Below are 23,618 nucleotides of genomic sequence, written 5' to 3' on the forward strand. Positions count from 1 at the left end.
TTACTGCCTTTAATGAAGAAAAAGGCAAAAAGTTCTTTTGAAGCTTCCTTTCCACTTCAGCACTCAGGATGAGTATCAGTATATAGCAACATTACTAATAATGGATCCTCGACAGGCTAACATCTATTTCATCTTTAATTAGAAAGAAATGGGAAGAAATGGAAACTTCAGCGATATAGATCTACATTTTTTAGGATCATTACATTGTTATGCTTAGAACTACCTTAATTCTGAATCAAGAAAGAGGGGGGGGAAAAAAGTATCTAAAACATAACATTGTTTCTGCCCCACATACACATTTACTTTTTATGATTTACTGTCCAGAGATTTTATATGCTAATATTGGAAAATATGTGAAATGCTATCAGAGATAGACCAATCTTCATTGTGACATTGCTGCAGAAAATGTGAAAAGGGATTAAAGAAGTAAAAAGAATGCTACAAACATTCTTTTGCAAAAATAAATCAGGTATCTATTCTGGTGTAGAGATGGGACATTAAGAGGCATGTTGAAGGCTGCTCTGCTATCACCAGTGTAGAATAAGAGTAGTACAATACATGTACACCTGAAATTTGCTGTAGCATGTTCATGTAAACTAAATGTGCACATTTTGTAAAAAAAAAAAAAAATAAATAAACAAACATGAAAAAAACAAGGAGAATGACTGCTTTTTGTGCTGTTAAAACAAACAGTTGCATTTCTTCAAATTTAACATTTTTATTAACGAAATTAAGATATATGTATTTAAGTTTTTAAAACTAAATTAACTAATCTTAGTACAGTTCAATTAAATTTAATATAACCACCCAGTGGTAATTTTCCAAATATTCTACAAATATGCTTTCACATGACCAAGGCATTTTTTTTAACTCCCTTTGCAACACTATCTTTTGATGACTTTAAAAAACCCACAACTTTCAACAACTTAAATTTAACTCCAGAATTTAATTTGCCTCGGAAAAAAGATGCTAAGTCAAATTTTGTTACTTACTTCAGTCATCTCTCCCTCATGGGAGAACTTGGAACATCACCAAACCTGCCTAGTATTTATTACAAGGCCTATTGGGAAGCATTTTGCAATCAAGCACCAGTATGCTCATAGACAAAAGCCGCATCCTACAGGGCTTGACAGCCAGGTAAGTTGGCTTCTGCAGTCTTTTTATTGTCTTTAGCACATGTTTCTCCATGGCTTCCACATTTCAAAGCTTATTAGCTTTTCCAGGGCTGAATTCACAAGCTAGTCCCAAGCAGATCTGCAGCATTACAGAACTGAATGCAAGGGAATATGGTGTAAAAAAACCAGTTCCCTCTGCTAATATTTAGCTCACTGGAACAAATTAGTCCAGCAAAACCTAGGCTGCAGCTACATGGAGCAACCTGATGCCTCTGTACTGTGCTCTCCAGAGCCTCCCCAGCTCTGAGAACAGTGTGCTGAGAACAGCACTGCACGGAGCAGGCTCAGTTGTGCAGTGCTTACTACCTATTTGGTACCTTGAGCTTCACATGTGTAAAAGCTGACTCTGCAAAAGTTGAGCTGAGTTCTCAATAGATCTACGTCTATCCTGATGAATCCAAACTGGGGTCATCTGTGTCTGTGGCACAAATAACAGGTGTTTCAAACATAAGTATACACATTTAATTTAACACTAAGTTTTCTATTATTTAAGCAATTACAGTCAAATTATTTTATATCACACAAACATATAAAACATTTTAAGCACCAAAACTGTTAAAAGAAATTTAATTTACAACAAAATACAAATCAATATTGTCTATACTTTTGGAAAAATAGCCATTTACATTAATGCCAAAAAATAGACATTTACATTAGTAAATGTCATTGTAAGCACAGAAGTGCACAAATACCAGCCAACACAGAGATACAGAGATAACTATTTTAAATGGTCTTCCATAATTACATTTTCACAAACTGATGCAACTTTTCCCACTCTCCATCATATTGCAGAAGAGCTGTGGTTAGTGTAAGAGAATATATGATACCCCAAATACACGTCAGTGATGTTCACAGGCAGTTTCTCTCCACACTTCACCTTGCAGTGCAAATCACTATGGATTTCTTGTTCAAGAGGAGATAGAACAATAGGTTGGAATTTTCAATTTGATGATAGCAACAGTCGCCTGGTGATGAAAATAAAACAAATTTAAACAAAGCAAGGAACACTAGTACTACCTATAAGACTATTCATTTAGTGTCTTTAATTACATAATTCACAACTTCCACTTAGTTATCTTTGCTATTATTAAATGAAGCAGCAGAAAACAAAAAAAATTAGTATTTACTGAGAAATTTCTTGTCAAAAGGAATGAAAACAACGAACTGAGAAATCAAGGATCATGATGAGGAAAGATGACTAACGGCAGACAGTAAACATCCAAGGGAGAAAAGCTATGTAAATTCATATTTAAAAACTGGGTATTAATGCAGACAAGAGGTAAGAAGGATTTTAAATACAAGAGTGGTATGCTGGAAGGGACTTCCAACATACATAGTAATCATAAACATATCTCATTTAAAATGGATATTTCATGAATTCATTAGTTGGATTATATAATATTGTTGACTATAATCACAATTTAGGGGGTTGTTTCCAGTTTTCTGCCTTATCTTCTTACAGTATTTACAAAAGACACACAGGAAAACCCACTCATAAAACTGACAGGCTACAAGAAATCAGGAAACATAAGACTTAAATGTGGGATAGTGATTCAGTGGATTAGTTCTGTTAACTGGCCTAAACTCTCAGAGCAAGATGAAAGCTAATTTGCCTCTTCTCACTACACACAAATAAATACAAATAATAATAAAAAACATGCTTCTTTATCTGTAAAGATGTTTTAAAAACCTGTAATACCAGCATTGCTATTGCTTTTGAATAAATATGCACACACCCCAAAATGAAGAGGAACCCTCCTCCCCTGCTCCATCTCCCCAAACCTTAAGTACTCAACTCTAAAGCCTTTCTGTAAGAGTAACTAAACTCAAAACATTTAAAAAATCATATCTGACTAAAATAAAATTCAGGACAACCTACTTAGGTGCCTACTGATAAGGCTCAGAAGTGTTAGACCTACATTTTGGTCCCTGCTCTTCAAACAATGGAGAATAAAAATGAAAGAGTAAAAAAAGGGAGACAATAAAAAAAGCTAACTGGTAGAATATGGATCACACAGAATAGATTTAATTTCATTTCTGTCATCACTCAATACCTCAAATGGATGAAAACAACTATTTCATCATGGACTGGAACATATCACCCCAAATGGCCACAGTAAAAAACCGTGTGTTTTAAACAATATGAATAGTCGTAGTATGTAAAAATAAGCACTTTTCAGGATGCGGGTATTAATCTGAAAGCTGGAGAGTGACGTTTTCTTGGCAAAGTTGAATTCAGCTGTGCAGATTACATGGTAACCATTTGGTCAACTCACCTTTCCACCATATTGCTCCAACTTTTGTAAAGCAACAGTGATTTTTTCCTTAAATTTCTTGTCCATTAATCTCCTTGAAAGCTATTTGAAGATTAAAAAAGGAAAAAAGTTGCACGATATAGTACAAAATATACAAGAAGTCCAATATACTTCTGTATTATTATGTTATTTCATCTTATCTTAGGAAAACGAGAGCAAAAACAAACATTACTCTACAGTAACTGATGCCAAAGTAAAGGAATTAATTCACAGCAAAAAAGTAATGTTCATTGATGAGAAACTTAAATCCAAAGCAAGCTCCCAATTCTTACAAACAGCAGCCATATAAAGACTTATCTGAAGATTATTTTTTGTTTTACCAAGCAAATTTTAAAGATGTATTAACCTTAAAATGAAGTCATTCTTGGAACACTGTCCACATTAAAAGATTGCACATTTTTCATATGCATCAAAAAGATTTTCTACAGTGGAAATACTATAAAATAACTCTTGCATATTTTCTCTTCTGCATTAGGTGTCACAAACATCCTTTTATTTTGCAGTAAACGTGCATTTTGGAAGCAGGCTAAACTAAATTGTGAAAAGCCAGTCTGACAGTGGAAAAACATCCACAAAAGGACTCAGTATAAAAATATTTTCAATAGCCCTACTCTAAGCTGATTTAATAAAAAAAATTCCTTGTGTAGAATCTGAAAGAAGTGGGAATATTTGCTTATGTTAATTTATTGCAACTTTCACAAAGTTTTGAAAATATATACACTTTAAAATGCAAATTTCATTTTACAGTAAACAAGCATCCCTTCAAACGCAGTGTGTGTTTCACCTCAGGCTCAAAGCAGAATCTTTTTTAAATACTGGAGATAGTACTTCTATTATTCTCCAATTTATCTTAACAATAGCTTTTGGATCTTCTTAGAACTTTATAAATCATGATATTATTAAAGAATGATGGACTTACACACAAGAATATATGACGTAATGCTTTTCATGGAACTGCTGAGTCCTCCACCATATCTGCAGATACTACAGTAAACATCTAAACAAAAGTACCACAAAAATACAGATGATCTGTTATTACAGCATTAAAAACCTACATTTGTGAGTAGAAGCTTAAGGTGATCATTAAGAGAAGAACCAACGACAGCACTCAGCTGAACTAAAGCATCCAATCCTCTTTCGAATACTTCATCATCTGAATGGGCCTTCAAAGGCGAGAAAAAAATAAAATTAATAAATTCCTATCCAAGAGTAATCTTCAGACAAATGCACATCATCTTTAAAAACTGTACTCTCTACATCATAGTTTGTTATAGTACTTTGAAAAATTAAAAGTACTGTGTAATTAGCAAATGGAAATATAAAGTTACAAGAGGTTTAGAAATACAAGTACTACTGTATATTAGTATGTAGATGTAACATTTAAATGTAGAAGTATCTTTTTTAGAAAAGTAGAAAACAAAAGCATTCACAAAATGTCATCAATGAAACTCCTACATTTATTATGAGATGAGGAAACTAATAATTTATGTTTGATGGAATAACAAATTCAGCCATCAATTGCATGTTCAGTAGAAAGTTTAACAAGACATCATACCAAAATAACGCAACAAGAAAGCTATCAGATGAACAACAACAACTGGATGTGTAAGACAAGAATAACTCCTGAATTTTATCTTCGAAACTAAATCAAAGACACTGATAAACAATACTGGTTGTCTACTACATTTCTGATTTGTGATCTCAAGAAATATTCAAAGTTTCATCCATTTCTCTAAAAGCAGAACCAAAGCACAGCTAGATTAAAGAAAGTGGCTGAACCAGAAAAAGGGCTCTGAAAAATAATATATGAAAAAGATCCAAAAGAAACTACCTCCCAGGCCAATATTTTTACCTCATTTTATTTTCTGAAGGAGTAAAAAAATTACAAACATTTTAAAAATGAAGAGTATGACCTAAACATTTTAGCTGTATTATTCCTTTTTCTCACTGGCATATTCGGTTTCATCTTTGCAGCATTTTTGAATCTTTGCATGCCAGAATAATTACTCATCTGTTGCATCTTCATTTTACTTTATATTATTGTTTTATGTTTTATTATATGGATACATATAAAAACACCACCAGTGCTTACATTTATTTCTGCCTGTATTCTCCAGTCAGGTTCTTAATATTTCTACAAAATTTGCCCAGACCTACTGACTCAAGGAGTTTCTCATCTGAACTGACAGTTAAAGACACACTTGTCTAGCAGAAACAAGGCAGGATCAATGTGAGGAAAAGAAACACACACCTCCCACCATCCCACCCTACAGATTTATCACATTAATATTTTTACAACAAATCTATGAAAATCTCCCCATGAAAAGTAAGACATACCAATGCAGCCTTTAACACTGGAACTAGACGAGGCAACAAGGGAACTGCTTTTCCAGTAGCATCTTCAAGCATAAGTAACTCTTTAAAACCTTCCTTTGAAACAAATGTGTAGGGATGTTTTGTCTCTCTTAGGCCCTGTTAGAAATGTAAAACATGTTTGCTTAATAGTTAATCTTCCTTTTAAACAAAACAGCACTAAAAAAGCTCCCACTAGCAGCAAGCTAACATTTAGATTTTATTACATCAATTCAAAACATTAAATACACTTACTCCACCATGTGGATCCATTGAGTACAACCCGGCTCACTGAATATTCTTACTCATTTTTATTTTGGAATATTGAATATTAAGCCTAACATTATGAATACTGCCAATTCAATCAACATATGTACTTCATTATCTTTAATCCACCTACCCAAACTCATTTTTCAACAAGCCCATGAACAAGAATAGGATGTATTTGTAAGTGATTTTCCTACTCTTAGGGAAAGAAAAATGGAAAGTGAACTAGTGGCAGAGGAGGGGGAACAGAAACCAGCAGAATCTTGTAAAGAGTACAAATACATACTCCTAGTGAAGTAGCAGAGTAGTTGGAGCTCTCAGCCACTTCAGATATTGACAGATTTGTTTAATTGAAAAAAAAAAAAAAAAGCAGCCTTCTACAGTATGTGCTATGTTCCACCTTCCATACTAGATTCAACACTTATTTAGACTCCTGAAGCATATTCAGTGATAAATGTCATGGATGATGCTAAGAAAACAGAAGCCTGGACATGTATAGTATTTATTTTCTCTCTTTTGTTTACAGGGTTCTGTTTCCATTGAATTAGTTCAATCTATGCAGCAGAACACACTTACTTCAGTAGGTGTGCTTTATAGCGTAACCTAAGAGGTAAAGTGAAGAGATAATCTTGCTGCTTGGGCTGGAAAAGCAGCTACATCAAGTTGTTTGACTATGCAGAGAAAGGTATTTTAAAAATGATTCAAGCACAAGCAGATAAGCAGTCTTAATTTCCATTTCTCCAGAGGTGTCTTTCACAGAGAGTCACAATAGTGTCATCCATTTTCAGTATTTTAAAACATAATGTTTATTTACATTTATCTTAAATTGTTTTGGGCTATGTATGATTGTATGGAAAGAGGTAAACACCAAAGCATTCCTTCAAGTTTATCATTCTTAAAATGGTGGATCTGAAATGCGTATTTGTACCTACGTCTTCAACACATTACTCAAGCCCAAAAAGTAACAGCAAGTATCTCTACAGAAGCCACACATATCTACTCCAGAGCTGGCATTACAGAGCCAAAAGAGGAAGAACCATCTTCCATTGACTAACAATAATAAGAAAAACCCTCTGGAACATAGCAAAGCAAAGGGGAACATATGTAAATTGCAGTGGTCAGAAGGAAACAACTACTTTTTGTTCTTTACATTCTGAGTAGGAAGGCGAGTTTTATGCACAAGTTTTCAGATGTAGGCCTCTATCTCTTTTGGATAAAGCTTTTTCACCCTTTGCATTTAATATCAGATAAACAGTGAACTATTCACCTGCAGTGAAAAAAAGCAGAGAGTGCAATCAGGTGCCACTGACAAGCCTGCTCCATGACCAGAAAACAAATAAGAGAAAAATCTAACACAGCTATACTAATTTTGAATTACTCCATACAGTACTGCAGTAGATTTCAATTGATGCTAGCTTGGAGATGGGCACTTCATTTCAAAGCGGGGATATGATCAGACTTCAAAAGAAGTAGAAACAATCCAGAACAGCTGACAGTCCATTTGACATGTACAGATCATTGCAAAGGCGTACAAAAGCTAAGAACAGTTTTTGACTGAAACTGGACACTGGAATTCAACTGAACTGACTATTAAACTGTAGACTTCAATACCTTCAGCAAGTATCAGACAGAGAATCAATATTTCTTATTTGTGCCCTCCGAACATACCTAGGCCTTGCCAGTCCCAGGCAAATCCAGTCAATTAACATATCCCTATGAAGAACTGGTGACTACACAATCAGCATCTTTTATCCACAAAAGCTATCCATAATCACACGAGATGACTTTTTTGGATTCTACACTGTAACATATGTGAGAGGTTATATATTGTAAATAGAAAGTGAAGAATAAACAAATTCTTTCAGGATGTTTAGAAAAGCAGATTTCTTACTCTTTTGCAACCTTACTAGAACACAGGGTTCCTACAGCTCAGGTAAAATGCTTTGTCAGACAGAAATGGGTTTGCTTCTAGTTCCTTACATATTATCTAATTTAGGTAAGTTTTGAAATTGGATCTCCAGAAAAAGTTGCACGTTAGCTGCCCCTACAATTATTTTAGTAGAATCCTGAAGAAGTAGACTGACACTGCTTAGCTTTTGGGAACACGCTGCTCAAAGACGTTCTCTCTAAAGAAGGATAGAGAAAAGTAAACCACCAACCATAGCAGTGCAACTGTAGTAGCAATTAAACAGCACAGTAGTTGACATACAAAAATGTAGCTAATTGAATATGCCCAAATAACTTTTCAGCACTATATGGAAAAAATACTGTATGTTTAACTTTAAAAGAAAAGTGAGTTTACCTCTGCCAAAGTTATAAGAAGAGGATCAAAAGGAACAGTTTCAGGAAGGCATTCCCATTGTAGTCTGTGCTTTACTGCACCATGCATTAACCTATTATATAGAATTAAGTTTTAACAGATTAAAATATAATAATATATAATTTATTGCTAACACTATTCACACTGAAATATCTCCAGTTGGTTTGCAAGAGTACTATAAAGTTATATACACAATTTCAATACATGTTGCCCTTCTTATTGAAATGTTTAATGGTATATGAGAGTGGAACTATTACAGTTCCCAAACATGGCAGTTTAAGTTCTACTCCCAATCACACAGAAATCAGGAAATAAAAGTTACAAATATTACAGCATGCCTCTCATACTGACACAAAAGATGTTCCCTGTGCAAAGTTACTTATGCTGATAAAAGTCAATAAACACTTTCCTCAAATAACAACTGGTAAGGGAAATCATTTGAAACCAAAAGAAAAAAAGACATATTGGAATTCATTACTAAGATAAAGAAAAGCACTAAATATTAGTGATTATTATATTTGTATATATATGTATTAATGATTACTTTAAAAAGTATTAAGTAGTTCTGCATCCACTTGACAGAACACTAGAGAAAAGTGCCTACTACATATAATAGACAAAAGTAATTATAGGTAGTAGTCTGTGGATTTTTTTTTAAGTAGTTTTGTTAATATCTGACATTGCTGACAATTATAGAAATGGGGTATTAAAGAAAACATTCTTATACTACTTATTGCAGACAAAAAGGCTGCAAGATGTTTACTTGCTAAAGTGGCACTAATTTTATTTTCTTTGCCAGTAGGAGGAAGAAAACACTATTACATGAAGAAATCAACTTCTGTCACGGAAAAGGCTTGGCAGACCAAATCTGCAAATACCTCACTACTCTTGAACATACACAGCTTCAGTATCAACACAGCATAAAAAAAGACCAAAAGAAGTCAAATTCAAACACATGGGAAATTGCTTCCTTCTTTGAAAGGAATTAAAATACAGAAATACTTCCAGAAATTAATGTAATCAAACAGCCTATCTATAAAGATCAAGCACTTTTGAACAGACTTATTTCAATCTACTTAATTCTACCTAAACATAATAAGCTAAGTAAAACAAAAAATAAAGAAATAAACACATTACCTGCATGGAATGCCACCTTTAGCATAAATAGCAGCAAACGCAGAAGGTGCTCTAGAATGATCACCAAACTGTGAGGACAAAAGAAGGAGATGAAGAGATGTATCATTCATAATGGTAATATTTGATAGATATTTTGAATACATGTGAGAACTGAAGTTTAGTAAAAATGTGACTTATTCAACTTATGATTAAAAAAAAAAAAAATCAAAAAAGAACTGCATAAGTGGGATGGAAAAAAAATACGTCTGACATATATCGGAGACTGATAAACTAACCGCCTTCCAAAACTGCCTGTATAGGAAGGTTTAAAAATTAACAAATAATAAATAGCCAGTGCTCTCCTGATGGAATGCTCCTCTTATTTTTCTATTTTTTCATGCAAATGTTAACACTGAAGTTTTATGAGCTACCCTTATCAGATTAAGAATCTCTTACTCTTTTGACATTCTTGTTGCTGCTATAACATGCAGAAGGCAGATTTACTCCACTCCAGCCTGATCTGAGTATAGATAAAAATACAAGGTGGCAATTTGTGGGGGGAAAACTGCAAATGTTGGAAAGATGGTATGAGGGCACTGGAAATTAGCAGGAAGCTGATATTGGGAGAGAATCTAGGGAGAACTCACTGGAAAAGGAAACAAGGAGCTTCATGTGAGAGAACATCTACACAAATTTATTTTTTATTATATATATCCTCTCATGCCCATGAACCATGATAGTTTTTATTAGCATGATCATTCAATACTATTTTCCAGATTAAAGATTTTATCACAAAGCACACATGCAAGGGAATACCATGAAATCTGAATTCCTATCTTTTGAGTCTCTGAACTTACATTAACATTCTATTAAAATTCTGCATGCGTGATTTGACTTTATCTTGGCTTAATTGAGTCACTGTAGCACTTACAAAAAGGTTTCATAAGGAAAAAAAAAATTCCCCACACATAGGTGGAAAGTATTCAGCCTCTGCTTACGGCAAGGTAGTACCTCTTCTAAGTAACTTGCATGCTGAACGTTTTCCAAAAAGCCTGTAATATTCCTAATCATTTGGCTGACACGGCCCAGCGGTGAGCTATAACTCTCCCACTCAAGGCTAGTTCTCCAGGCACAGGACTTCCTTGAAATTAAAAGTTCCTTTCATTAGTCCTCTCACAAGATCCCAAATACTTCCCAAAGGATTACATGCTCACAGTTTTGGGGAGTTAAGGTGAGTCTCTTCCTTGTCTTCAAGGGACTTTCCCTAAATAGTTAGCTTCTTTCTTATGAATGGTGGCCATCCACATCAAATGGGCCATCTCCTTTAAGATGCAAGCAAGCCTTCTGCAGGAATTTACAAAATCCTGATAAAATATAATGTCTGATTCTTGTGGGATTCTTTTCCAAAAACTTCTACTTAGAAGCAAGGCATAAACTGCCTTTTTCTCTTGATTGAGGGACTCAGTAAGAGACTTCTGATGCTCACACAATTCTGTTAACTAAACCACTAGATTTTATGAGGTCTAGACGATCTTCAAGATGTTACCCAAGTCTTAGTTTCATTGCATAGGATTGCACAGGTTATCAAAGCCATAACTGAGACCAATTATCCCACCGGGCCAAGCTCTGAAGTTTATAATTAGACAATAATCCTTTTTATCTCTTAGTCCTAGATATTTTTGGGTGGGGAAAAGAACACAGAAAATAAAAGAACTGCCACCCAAGCCATGGTTGTATGAAGAACTCTTTTAAAAAGAAAGTAATAACCATTTTATGCCTCAGGCAACTGTGCTTCCATATCAGGGAATGTATGGGAAAAGAAATTATAGTTTAAATTTAGAGAACTGGACAAGCATCCAGAAGAAGCATCTTCTGCATGTATTTTCTAAAGTAAGGACGTTGCTTCCTACAAGAGAACTCTAACAAAGGAAAAGGATGCATTATGAAAAGCTACACTTCTGCACACACCTTTTTACCTTCTATTGCATTCCTGATCAGGAGGCATTTCTGGCATCAGTATTATTGGCCAAAAGAAGACACTTCAAAATTTTAAGTTAATTGTTACTACATGTAATAGTTATGATTTAAAAAAAAGTCTATCAGTCATCTGCTAACTGTATTAAATACATCAGAATATAAATAAAATAGTGTTTCTGCAAGTTGAGGCTGTTACAACCCCCCCCCCCACACACACAATACAGACGTTCCACCCAGGTGTGACACTTATTTTGAGAGAACTGCATAGTAGTAAGTGTTGATCAGGAAAGCACATTTGAGATATGTTGCATTAAATATTTCATGTAATAAACACAGTAATTGTAGTAAATCTAACATGTTGGCCTACTCTTAAAAAAACCCCAACACCCCCCCCTTTTTTTTTTAAACTTATAGAGCTTCCTTAGAACTTTGGTGTTTGTTTAGAGCCAAGCAGTACATGAGGAATTTACCTAACAACAGCATGCTAGGTCAGACCATAGGTCTGTCTAGTAAATATCCTATCTCAACAGTTTCCAGAGAAGAGCATAAGATTAGAGATGCACTGAGCATATTTCCCCAAAACACTTTTTTTTTTTTTAAACCATCAAAAAAACCCACAATCTATACATACCGGATCAATAGTTTTGGGATTCAGTTTGTCACTAGGCTTTGGCTGCAGTTTAATTGAAGGTTCTGGAGAACAAGGCAAAGTGGAAGATGGCTTGCTCTTCTGTATTGCAGTCTTCGGTTTTATTTGGATGCTTGATGACATTCTTACATTACTTTCCAGAACAGGAACAGAAAAGATGAAAAAGAAATTAATTCTCATTCCTACACGATACTACATTAAGGGTTAGAATTACCAAGTGCAAAGATTCACATGAACAAACAATGAATAAAATCTGAATAAATGTATTACAAAAGAAGTGCTTATCTTTCCATATCCTAAACAGAGCATAGCACAATTTTGACACAGGAGCCAGTCACTCCACCTTTCAAATGCACATCACCACATCTTCTAGTCCCATGCTGCTTTCCTGTATTTCTGTGCTGTGAGACAGCTGCAGCAAAAGTGACATTGGCTACAGTTTGCCTTTAGGGCAGCACACAGGAAAGAAAGCGGCACCTGTGCTCAGCTCAGCAGAGCAGCCCAGACTGGCTGGGGGTAACAAAAACAACAACAAAAAAACCCCCAACCTTCTAGGCTGTGGTTGGGTACAGTTAAAGCAGAAGACATCACAATCTGGGGAATGGTCAGGACGAAGCAATGAACACAAGAGTAAGCAGAGGGACTCAGGACACAAAAACCAAAGCAGAACCAGTAAGAGAAAAGAACAGAAATGTAAAGGAGCAAAGAAAGAACACAGAAAAGAAATTCCAGTTCCAGGAAGAAAATGAAAATATTTTGTTAGTTTGCAAAAAATAACTTTCTGCCTACATTTTTAAAAATGAAGATAGATACTCATATATTCTAATTGTTAATGCATCAACTATACTAAAATATACATAATTAGGATGAAATTGTTAAGAAAGACTATTGTCTTTCTAGTTAACATACCAAGCATGACACTATCACGCAGAATGTAACTTTTTCCTGGGAAAATACAGATTTTCAGATGTTATCTAACATACTGAAACAGATCAACGTTAATTTCTTGGTTTCTAAATAAAGTGAAACGAAATCACATCTTTTCTCTCTCTTTCCTCTATCCAGCCACCTATTTTTATAAATCTCATAAAAGCAGAATTATTGTCCTGCTTAGTCTTCTGCCACATTTGGATGAAGCAATCCCAATTAAATATTAAAGCAGCATCTATGTATGGCCCAAGTTCTAAAGAAAGTCACATCATTGATCAGGTAGAAATTATACATTATATGTTTAGAACCAGTTTCTGAAATGTTACATGGGAGTGTGGTGAAGCTGGGTGGAGGCTGTTTTCTGTTTTTCTGGGGGTTGTTGTTGTTGTTTTTACTGCTACAGAATTCTTTTTTTTCATTTCAGTTGATTCAGCTAGCTCTCCTGCTCAGCTAAACTTAGTTCACATTATTAGTGGTTTCAAAGTTGAGAAAGCAAGATGTCTAGCTTTTTCCTTTTAAACACAACTCTATTCCCTCAAAATTACAAGTATGAAGAAAATATTAAATAATGCTTCCAACATTTTGAAGAACATAGTGACCACAACTAATTAACAATGTTAGCTGAGGACTTTATCTAATATATAAAGTTTTTTTAACATAAAATGATTCCATGTTGCTTTACTTATTTATCAAACACATTACATGATGTTAATAAAATGATATAGTGTGAAAATACTAGTTTTGTCCATTATTATTAATTTTCATTTTGTTTTAGTCTGAAGCACACTTTGGATGGAAAAGAAATTGGTAAATAAGAAGTAATATTACTTTAGTAAACAAGAAATGACATCATATAGAAATAAAAACAATAAAAATAAATAATACAAACAAGCAAACATACTGCCATGAGAATGACCAGGGCTCTTGCCATCCAACCATCATCTTTGTGAGTCAATGACACCTGTTCACCAACAACACAGGCGAATTCCAAATACTGAGATCAGGATGAACTAAAGAGGCAGAAATTCTGTTATGCTGCTTCTCTTCCCTCAGCTCTATAACCCCCCTGTCCCAATCTCTGCTACATTCTTATAAAGGCAGTCCCTGTTGCTTAGGTGGTCTCTTTTAATACTTCCCTCCAGACAGAACTTTCAGTTAGGAAGTCTTTTGTCTTCACCTAAATCACTAAATCTTTAGGAATATCTCTGCTTCCACTCAGAAGCGTGTCCCAGCACGTGACTAGATACACTACGTCCTTATGGCATGTAGAAAGAAGTAAATGCAGCATTTAGTTTAACAAACACCACAACACAATGTATTATAACTATTACCAACAAGTGACAACCAAATGTAGGAAAATAGCTGAAAACCAAATACAAAGCAAAACTAAAATAGAAAGCTTAAATCAGTATTTTGTGACTGTCAATCTAATCAGAACTAGTGATTCGAATCATTTCATCCACTGTACATCTTGGATTCTCTTTCCTATCATTCTCAGAATATAGGCTGTCTCCAGTGATGATTCTTCTTAAAAGAAGAATCAACATACTACAATTAAACAATTAAGTCTCTTCAGAACACATGAAAACAAATGAACACATGAAAAACATACATGGCACTTACACGAACCATTATTTTTGCAAAATGCTAATTGTTAAAACTGCAAATAATTCTGAAGCCCTAAAGCATAACCAGTAGCTCAGGAAGAAAGTGTACTGCTTTGCTTTTTTTTTTTTTTTTTTTTTTTTTTTTTTTTTTTTAAGTGTCAGCTTATTATCACAAATCTCTATTAGAGTTAGAAAACACATTTCTAACTAACAGAAAAATAGGAATTGAGATGCTTTCATAATATAAAAGTATAAAATAGCATGATAAGTTGCATATATATATCATAAAACAAGTTGTCAGTAAAAACATCTGAAATATACACTTGCTTATAATGCTAACAGTCATTTTGCTAAAGAATAACATTAACACTTTCCTCAGAAAAGTGTTCAGAAGAGCTTTGTTGAGAGACAAATGATACTCTCACGTGGCAAGCAGTGGTCATAGTCTATTTTAATCATGTATACAGATCAAATAAATTAGCATTACTAATTTTTTTGCAATTGAGCTTGTGCTTTTCATAAGCAGGTCTCAGTCTTCTGAACAAGATGAAAGTTCTTGTGTAGTCAAGAGGCGACAGAAGTACATGCATTCAGAGAGAGATCAGACAGCAGCAGCACAGCTATAAATCAAACAAGTGACATACAAGGCTGGACGCAGAAGTGAACAGTCCTCCTATAAGATGACAAGCAGAGAACAGAAATCCTTAAACAGAAACGTAAAAAGCACATTTAAAAGACGCCTTTCAAAGGCGAAAAAGCGGGGCCTGGAGTTTGATTTCTGGAAGTCACTTAAGAAAGGCGGAATGCAAGAAGGGAGGGCTTGAAAACCGGACTAGCTCACTTACCCGGGTGAGTGACAGCCCCCCCGCAGCGCAGCTGGGACGGAGAAGGAAAAAGAGAAGGGCCCGCAGCACCACTACGGTTAGGGGCCGCGGGGCAGGGCCGGGGCCGCAGCGATCCCCCACTCCGGGCCCGGAGGCCGAGCCCGGGGCCGGGACGGGCGGTCGCGCAGTGCCAGCGGGCGAAGCCGCCGGGGGCTCCCTGAGGGCCTGCGCCGCCCCGGGGCTCGGCCCCCGCTACGCAGAGGCGCTACCGCAGAGCCTGGGCCTGGGCCTGGGCCTGGGCCTGGGCCTGCCGCTGCCCAGCGCTGCCAGTGGCCCGAGGCAGCGGCGCCCCCGCCACCCCTCACCTGGCGGCCGCGGCCCCGCGCGGGCAGCCCCGCGCCCCGCCACGCTTCCGGCAGGTTGCCAGGGAAGCTACGGGCCGCCGAGAGGCCAATCTTCCTCCCGGGGCCGAGCCCGGCAGGGAGGGGTGCAGAGGGCGCATGCGCAGTCGCGGGTCGGGGTGGGAGTGGGGCGCCGGCTCGAGGCTGCCGCGGCTGTTGGAGGTGGCGGGGCCGGTTGGTAGCGCGGGCTGCTTCCCGGGCCTGGCACGCAGGAGGGGAAGGCCATTTCCATGTCCACCACCACCCCCTCTTTCCATGTCCACCTCATCACGCCTCTCACCCCTTTCATTTTCCATGTCCACCATCACAGATGGCTCCCTCCGTTGCTTCAGGATCCTCATCTGCCCCAGTAGCCGGGTGCTTTTGGGGTGTTTGAAGGGTTTTGGTCCTGCAGGAGCCTTGAGAAGCCGCGCTCAGGACGAGCTGTCCAGCAGCGCCCAGCAGGCTACTGCAGCCAGGCCACATCAGGCTTTCTTCCCCAGGGCCCACCAGTAGTTTCAATCAGATGGATGTGTAAAATGCAGTAGAAATTTTAGTTGTTTCTGCCAGCCTGTGCACTGGTTTGCCCAGAGGCTGGTGGCTCCTTGGAGATGGTCCTGGAGCGCTGGAAGCTGCAGTTGGGTTGCCTGCTTGGAAACCTCAGTTAAAGGTGTCAAGGAGCTAAGGCGGCATCTTGAACAAATTACAGCTTAAATACTTGGCTTCAGGCCTACAGACACCAAAACACATGCAGGAAGAAAGATGAAAGGTTAAAAGGCTGCTTTTCAACCTACCTTATATATTTGTGATTGATTAGAAAGAGGATGGTAATTTTTAATGTGAAATTATCACTCATTTTTATCCAGTTTCTTAGTATCTTTATAAGAAAATATTTCGGAAAGGTTACATTTTGATTCTATTTTTGTAAGAGTTTGGTTTACAGGCATGGATCCACATTCCATTTGCAATTATTTATTTGCATTTCAAATGTTTAAGTAAGGATAGAATTGTTTGTTGTTGCTGTTTTCAGAGAAATTGTAACATATCTGAATGTAGTAAGTGACTTTTTTGCTTAAAGAATACATCTTCTTCTTCTGTGGACCCCATTAATCATCAGAATGTTTTTTTGCTTTCTTCAGGAGATGTTTATTCTTTCAGTCACTCAACAATAAATCCCTGAGTAAGAACTTTTTTGTTATTGCTTAAATTGTATGATATACAATCTTTCCATCATCACACATTCTTTTTCACATCTGTAATTAATAATGAGGAACTGTATGTGACTTTACAAATGGATAAGATAGGCTATTCTGTTGATTTTTCACACCAACAGGAAAATGCACTGACAGTATTCAAAAGTAGTTGTTGACTATTTGAAAACTGCCATTGGCCTTGGATTTTGGCCAATGCTGGCATTTCGTAATTAGTTTTGTCCAACACAAATAACTCATATCTGCCAATAACTGGAAGTTTTAAGTGAGGATGTTTGCAGAGGACAAAATAGGGTTGCATATTTTAATGCAACCCTGTTTTAATGGAGGGGAGGGGAGGTTTTTAGTTCAATTTCTAAATGTTTTAACTAAAACCAACAGAAATTACAGTAGTTTCACAAAATTATTTTACCATTCCACATTGCTTAAGGCAATATTATGATAGAAAGATTTATAGCCTTCTGTCCATACATTTTGTATGCTGGTAAGTACCTCAGAAAAATCCAGTATTTTTAAAGCATACCTTGCAAGCCTTTGAAAGTCACCAGTAGAAAATGCAAATCAGAGTGCTTATCTCCATAACAAGAAAACAGAACTCCATTTCTGAGTGAGGTTTATCTTTGGTTCAGTGTTTTGGTATCATTTTATACCTATATCCGCTACAGTCACTCTGCGAGTACAGAACAAACTACAGCTACAGTCAAGCGTGGATAAAAGTAGTAGTACAATTCCTAAGTCAGTAGGAGGTCTGAACCACTGCCTTCCATGGAGCAAAATGCCACTGATTGCCTCTGTGGAGTCTGCAGCTCCCACTGAGTTCCTGGAGGCATGGAAACGCCTGGGTTATAAAAGGACAAGTAAAACTCCAGTCTCTGTGCAAGAGCAGGGCTTAATTCAGAGTTTCAGTTTCCTGAAAAATACCTCCTCCCCCCCCCCCCCAAAAAAAAAAAGTGGTGTGGTCCAGCAGTATATGGTACAGCAGAGCATCCGGCTGTATTTTGAACATTGAATATGTAGACTTCACTGCTTGCCTTGCAGTGAGACACGGTGTATCAAATCAGGGACTGAGAGACAGACATCCACTGAATTGCGGACAACTGACAGAGACATGTCTCTGTCACGTCATGGACATTTCGTTTCTTGAACTGGGACAAATCACTGTGTCTGGCGCTCAGGGAAGTGCCCTCCTCATGCCAGGGCACCAGGCATCACCGTATGAGGAGATACGCTCTGGCTGCAAGTCCATGAGGATCAAGCACCTGTGCTCCAGGGCCCCATCGGTCTTGGATGGGCTCAACCCTTTTTTTTTGGGGGGGGGGGGGGGGGGGGCAGGTGGCTAACTCTCCCACCACCACTCAAGGAATACAGATTGAAATAATCCTGAATTCCTAGAATTTGTTGGGATGAAACTTATGGATATTTTTTTGCCTAACTTGCATGATAGTTTAAGAGTTAGGAAAAGAGGAGTCCTAACACAGTCTCAATCCCTTTTGATTCATACATGTCTTAAATGGTTGCTGTTACAGTTAACTTTGCCTACGAATTTTCAGCTCTTACTCTCCTTGATTGGCTTCCTTATTATTATACCTGGCCCTGGATATTGTGAGATCTTGCTGAACGTTGACATGGGCAATATAGGTCAGAATGCTTGTAATCAAATGTGTTCGCTTAAAAGAAAATACTTTTCATACTGTGTCTCATTGTTTTTGATAGTTGTAATAAAAACTAGCCTGTGATGTTTTAAACATATTTGGTGGATGAATATTTTAGAAGGAAAAATACTGTAATATACTGCGTATACATCAGTAGAACAGTACAAATATTAGTGTTTTTTTCTCCATCTTAGTGATATCACTTTGTATAGTCTGATGTGTGGTATCATGAGCTACTGTATTGCTGTACTGTATTGCTGTGTATATATATATGTATATATAGCACTAGCTGCAGTTATTATCGGTTTTTCCATTATGCTTTTTAAATTTGTTTCATTTAATTTAACTGACATAAACCTTTTAAATGTTTGGAAATCCATAAAAGATGAAAATATGAACAATTTTCAAGGATTTTTTTTCACTAAAGAAATGCAGTCACTTATGTGTATTTGAGTGTTCAGATAAGCATGTAAAAATCTAAAAGTTTTGCTAGTGCAGGCAAAAATTAATTCTTCTAAGAGTGAACACCACTTTAACTTAGTGAAAGCTAACTCTGGACTGATTACTTGCTTTTTCATAATAACAACAATATTCAACCAATTTAAATATAACCAATGATTAATTAATTATGTAGTTCTGCTGATAAAACCAATATGCAGCTTGACTTCTATTTTCATTAGTCACAGTTAAATAGTTAATTACTGAGAGGGAGGAGAATTCACTGAAGTGAAATAGATTCTGAGGCTTGTGAAATTAAAACTACAGTTTATTGGAATATGGCTAATTAAATGAACCTCACAAAAAAGTCACATTAAAGATCTTATTTTCTGAGCATATTTATACCTTTGTTAAGCTAATTCATATGGTATAGCTGAGGCTTGGCATTAGACTAATACCAGCTGAGAAATGGTAGATAGAGCTTTTCTTCACAAGTACAAACTTTCAAATATGGAAGGGAGAGAGTGGTACTTTAATTTTTATCCTTTCATTAATTTACATTGTCAACCTTCCCCTTTCTATTTGTAGCTGCCTTTTATTATACAATAGGTGCTTTATACTTTTTATACTGATTTGCTTGCTAGATTTTGTTGAAATTACATGTCACTCAAAATTTTACTATCACTTTTTATTTTGGTAATGGGTATTTCTTCTTGTTTCAAGTGTTAGTTTCTTGGTTCCAATATTTTCATGCCTTTTTCCCAGTAGATATTTTTAATAGCCATACTTACTACTATGGCTTTTCAATCACAATGTGATGATTTCCACTGACTTTGAAAGTTTGATAAAATCATGTGATATACAGGCATGGTAGATATGTGATATATTTATCTTCTAACTCTACAATTCTGTCACTGTTTTTGCTGTTAAACTTGGCTTTTCACAAAGCCTAAGATCTAGATACTTATATTTGTATTTCCCATTTACCTTTATTGCTAAAACCAAGAAAATATCCAGCACCATCAATAGAGAATATTTATTTCAGTGGAAATAAACTGTCAATACACTCCTATGTCAGTAGCAAAGAAAAGGCACAATTTTATCTAATCTTTAAAAGTAACATTACATGTGCTGCAAACCACATGTTACATTATATTGTGTTAAAATAACAGGTGAAGTCCAGCCTTGCAAAGTTGTCATAAAAGTGTATCAACCCCATTTTCACAAATATAAAAATCAGCTCTTTAACATTAGGATGCAAGTTTATACAATGAAGGGATTATCTAGTCTTAAAAATTGTTTCAACTTACATTTTACCAGGTTCTTTAATATTCATCTAATACTGTATGAACTGATGCATTTTAGTTAAGAGATTATTTTAAAAGTTTCTAAGCCAAATGCAACTTTAACCCCAGTTAGGGGGTCAACAATTCTTACAACTGAGCAATAATAATAAAAGATCAAAATATATTTCCTCAACTCACCATTTATTTCCTAATTGTTTTTATTTCTCTAATAATTCTCAAAAGTTAGAAATTCTTGCTGATCTCTAGAAATGTGCATAGTTAAAACTGAAGTCTCTAAGAATGTTTTCCTTAGATAGTGTGCAAACATCATTCCCCAGAGCTGTTACTTTGATTTTACCACTCTACACACTTTATAAATAGTACTTTATAAAAGGGAAGTTATTTTATAGGGTTTGGCAATAAATGTGAAGTATGTAACAGACTGTAGACATCTAATGGTAGTTTTCAGGTTCCTTTACAAAGATTCAGATGCTGCAGGCACTTTCATCTGCATGTGCTGTATCAGATGATTAGTTCAGTGCCTGACAAAAGCTGATGGAGCTGTTAATATTCCCTTATATCATCAGTGAAAATTGGTGTGAAACAGTGGCATTTCAGTTGAGCAATTCCAGATAACAGTCTATAGATACGTGTGGATTGCTTAAAATTTTCTGTAATACACCAGAAATGATTTGATTGCCTATTGTTAAGTGCTAAATTGCCATGAGGGTTTTGGATTAGCAGATCAAAGTCCTGTGTAAAACTAAGGCAAACTCCCAAGAAGAAAACTGACCCATAGGAACACTTCAGCTTTTTGACGCTGCAGAATAACATGTGCATACAGGTACAACACATACAAATTTAGGAACTGAATGAGGCACTCAAGAGGGAGTATGCAGGTCTCTAGCATTAGCCTGCAGACATGTGCATTGGGCATTATTTTTAACCTATGGTACAAGGCTGACCAAAGTCAAGCAGCAGCATGGGCAGATGAAGTTAAATCCATTAGATTCCATACCAGGTTTTTTGATTGCTCCCAAGAATATATTGCTAATCTGAAATACTTAGGGGAATTTGAGTTTTTCATCAGTACATGGGTCAATCAGAGAAAGTTTTGTCCAAATAGATACAGAAATACCAATTCATTATTGTTTTGCTTTTTAATGACCTATTGAAGTCTCCAATGGTTGAAGTCTTTCCAATGGTTTGGAAGTCTCTCCAATGGTTAGGTAACATTTGCATCCATTGTGCACCCATGGACATACAAAAACAAGGTGACAGTTCCCTAGATCAAATGGGACATGAGGTTCCTTAGTTTTGTACCTTTAGACATTTTCACTTACACACAAATGTTTCAAGTATTACCAACCAAGCACTAAGTATTTTGAAAGATACACATTAATAAATAAATCAGTAGATCCTCAGGCCCAAGTCTTAAAAGAAAAACTAGGACCCAGATTTTCACAGGATTTTTGAGTTCCTGTCTCCACAGTTAGCTAGTACAAGCAGTAGCCAAAATAGATGGGTTATACCCGCCCAGCAAAGAACTATACTTTCTCAAAAGTGAACTGAGAAATAAAATGAGACCTATCAGGTTATTTTTTTCTACTGATTCTTCCAAATATTCATATTGCAACTTCATGACCATCAATAATAAAGGTCTTTACTCATACTTACGATACTAATTGCACTGGAAGGAGAAATCATTCCATTGCCATCTCTCAGAAGGTGGCACAAAAACAGCTCTTGCTGCAAGAGTGCTTCACTTATTTATGGAGAGAGCTCCATTCCCAGTAGTACAGCTGGACAAAAGTTAGGAAACTATATTTCTTTGAGTAACTGGACCTAAATCTGAGTTTTATGATGCTTGATTTCCTGTCTCTCTGCTGCTTATTGGAATCCTCATCCCTAAGTTAAGTTTCAGGAGTCCTAACCACAATGCATGAACAGTTAAACACCTAAGGACGAGATTCACAGAAAGTACCGAAGCTGAGCAGGGAGTGGCCAATGTGAGCTCATAGAAAATGTTAAGAAGAAATCTGTGGTCTCAGACAGAGTAAGGTGCCAAACAGCTGGGGAACACAAGAGGGACTTGGATTTATATCTGTGAATTCTTTTCTGGAGTCATATCCTTAAAAGCTTTCAAAGCTAACAAAAAGTTTTGGAGTCAGTAGATTCCAGAAGTTAGAGGACTCACTGGGTTATGGAAAATTCAAGTTCAAAATCTTCTTTTACTTCATTTGGAGCATAGTCTTGAACCCAGGTCTCCTGCCTCTCAAGTGACATATACATGGCGATATAGCTGGATGGTGTCTTGAACTGTTTTAGAATATCCTAATGATACTCTAAATTCCCTCAAACCTTTATTTATTAACTATGCTTTTCACCAAACAGGTACAGATACATTTAGACAGAAACACAGTCAGACAATATGCCTGTAAGCATACTATCCCTGCAAGATAAAGTAGTACTCAGTGTCACACAAACTAGTGATGGAAGTAGAGCTATGGTCTCTAAATAAAACCAGAATCTAGCACTGAAAAATTGGCAGCATATTTAAAAATTACTAGATTTTATCACACTTTTGGGTGCACTCAGAAAGGTTGACCATTATATTGTATGCAGATTTATAGTTTTATATAATATCATGGGTGCTGTATCATGTAAAAAAGGGTAAGAGAGATGGCCCCCCCCTCCACCTGCAGAATGTGTCCTGTTCTGTTCCTGATGATTTCTGTGGAGTTGAAATTTGCTTTTAGACAAACAAGAAAAGCTTTGACTGGGCAAAGTCCTTTAAATGCAAAGCATGCATAGATTTTAACTGTGCTCACTAAATGCTTTCTCTACAATTATTTGAAAATCACAAGTAATTACTACATTTCTGAGGCAGAGTAAATATAATTGGTAAGGAGCTGTTTTCCCTAACAGGATTGAGGGGGAAAGTAGTTCAACGAGGCATATCATGCAGGTTTTTTTTTCCCCACTTGGTGGCAATCACTCACTGTCTTTCCTTCCCACTTCTGCACTCTCTCCGAGGAAGTCAGTTCTTTATCGCTTTCTAGCGTCTATCATTTTGGGGAAATAAGGGAAAAAAACAACGTTTTCTATTAATTCAAATA

At 36.4% G+C, this 23,618-nt stretch overlaps 1 protein-coding gene across 2 annotated transcripts; it reads right to left on the minus strand.

Annotated features, from left to right (window-relative positions):
• Positions 1 to 117: 117 nt before the first annotated feature.
• Positions 118 to 15,692, minus strand: PACRGL (parkin coregulated like). Of its 2 annotated transcripts, XR_010389112.1 has the most exons (9): positions 15,554 to 15,692; positions 12,154 to 12,304; positions 9,567 to 9,634; positions 8,412 to 8,502; positions 5,828 to 5,962; positions 4,546 to 4,653; positions 4,410 to 4,465; positions 3,452 to 3,532; positions 118 to 2,140 (listed from the first exon to the last, which is right to left on the minus strand). XR_010389112.1 is itself a non-coding variant. In XM_026122053.2 (8 exons), exons 2-8 carry the CDS (start codon positions 12,292 to 12,294, stop codon positions 2,084 to 2,086), a joined length of 681 nt encoding a protein of 226 aa, XP_025977838.1. In that variant the 5' UTR covers positions 12,295 to 12,304; positions 15,554 to 15,692; the 3' UTR covers positions 699 to 2,083. The 2 variants fall into 2 exon arrangements, 1 of the variants encoding a protein (XP_025977838.1); XM_026122053.2 differs by lacking the exon at positions 4,410 to 4,465 and having other exon boundaries at positions 699 to 2,140.
• Positions 15,693 to 23,618: the final 7,926 nt, after the last annotated feature.

The sequence above is a fragment of the Dromaius novaehollandiae genome, chromosome 4 (genome assembly GCF_036370855.1).
Source record: "Dromaius novaehollandiae isolate bDroNov1 chromosome 4, bDroNov1.hap1, whole genome shotgun sequence".
NCBI classification, from domain to species: Eukaryota; Metazoa; Chordata; class Aves; order Casuariiformes; family Dromaiidae; genus Dromaius; species Dromaius novaehollandiae.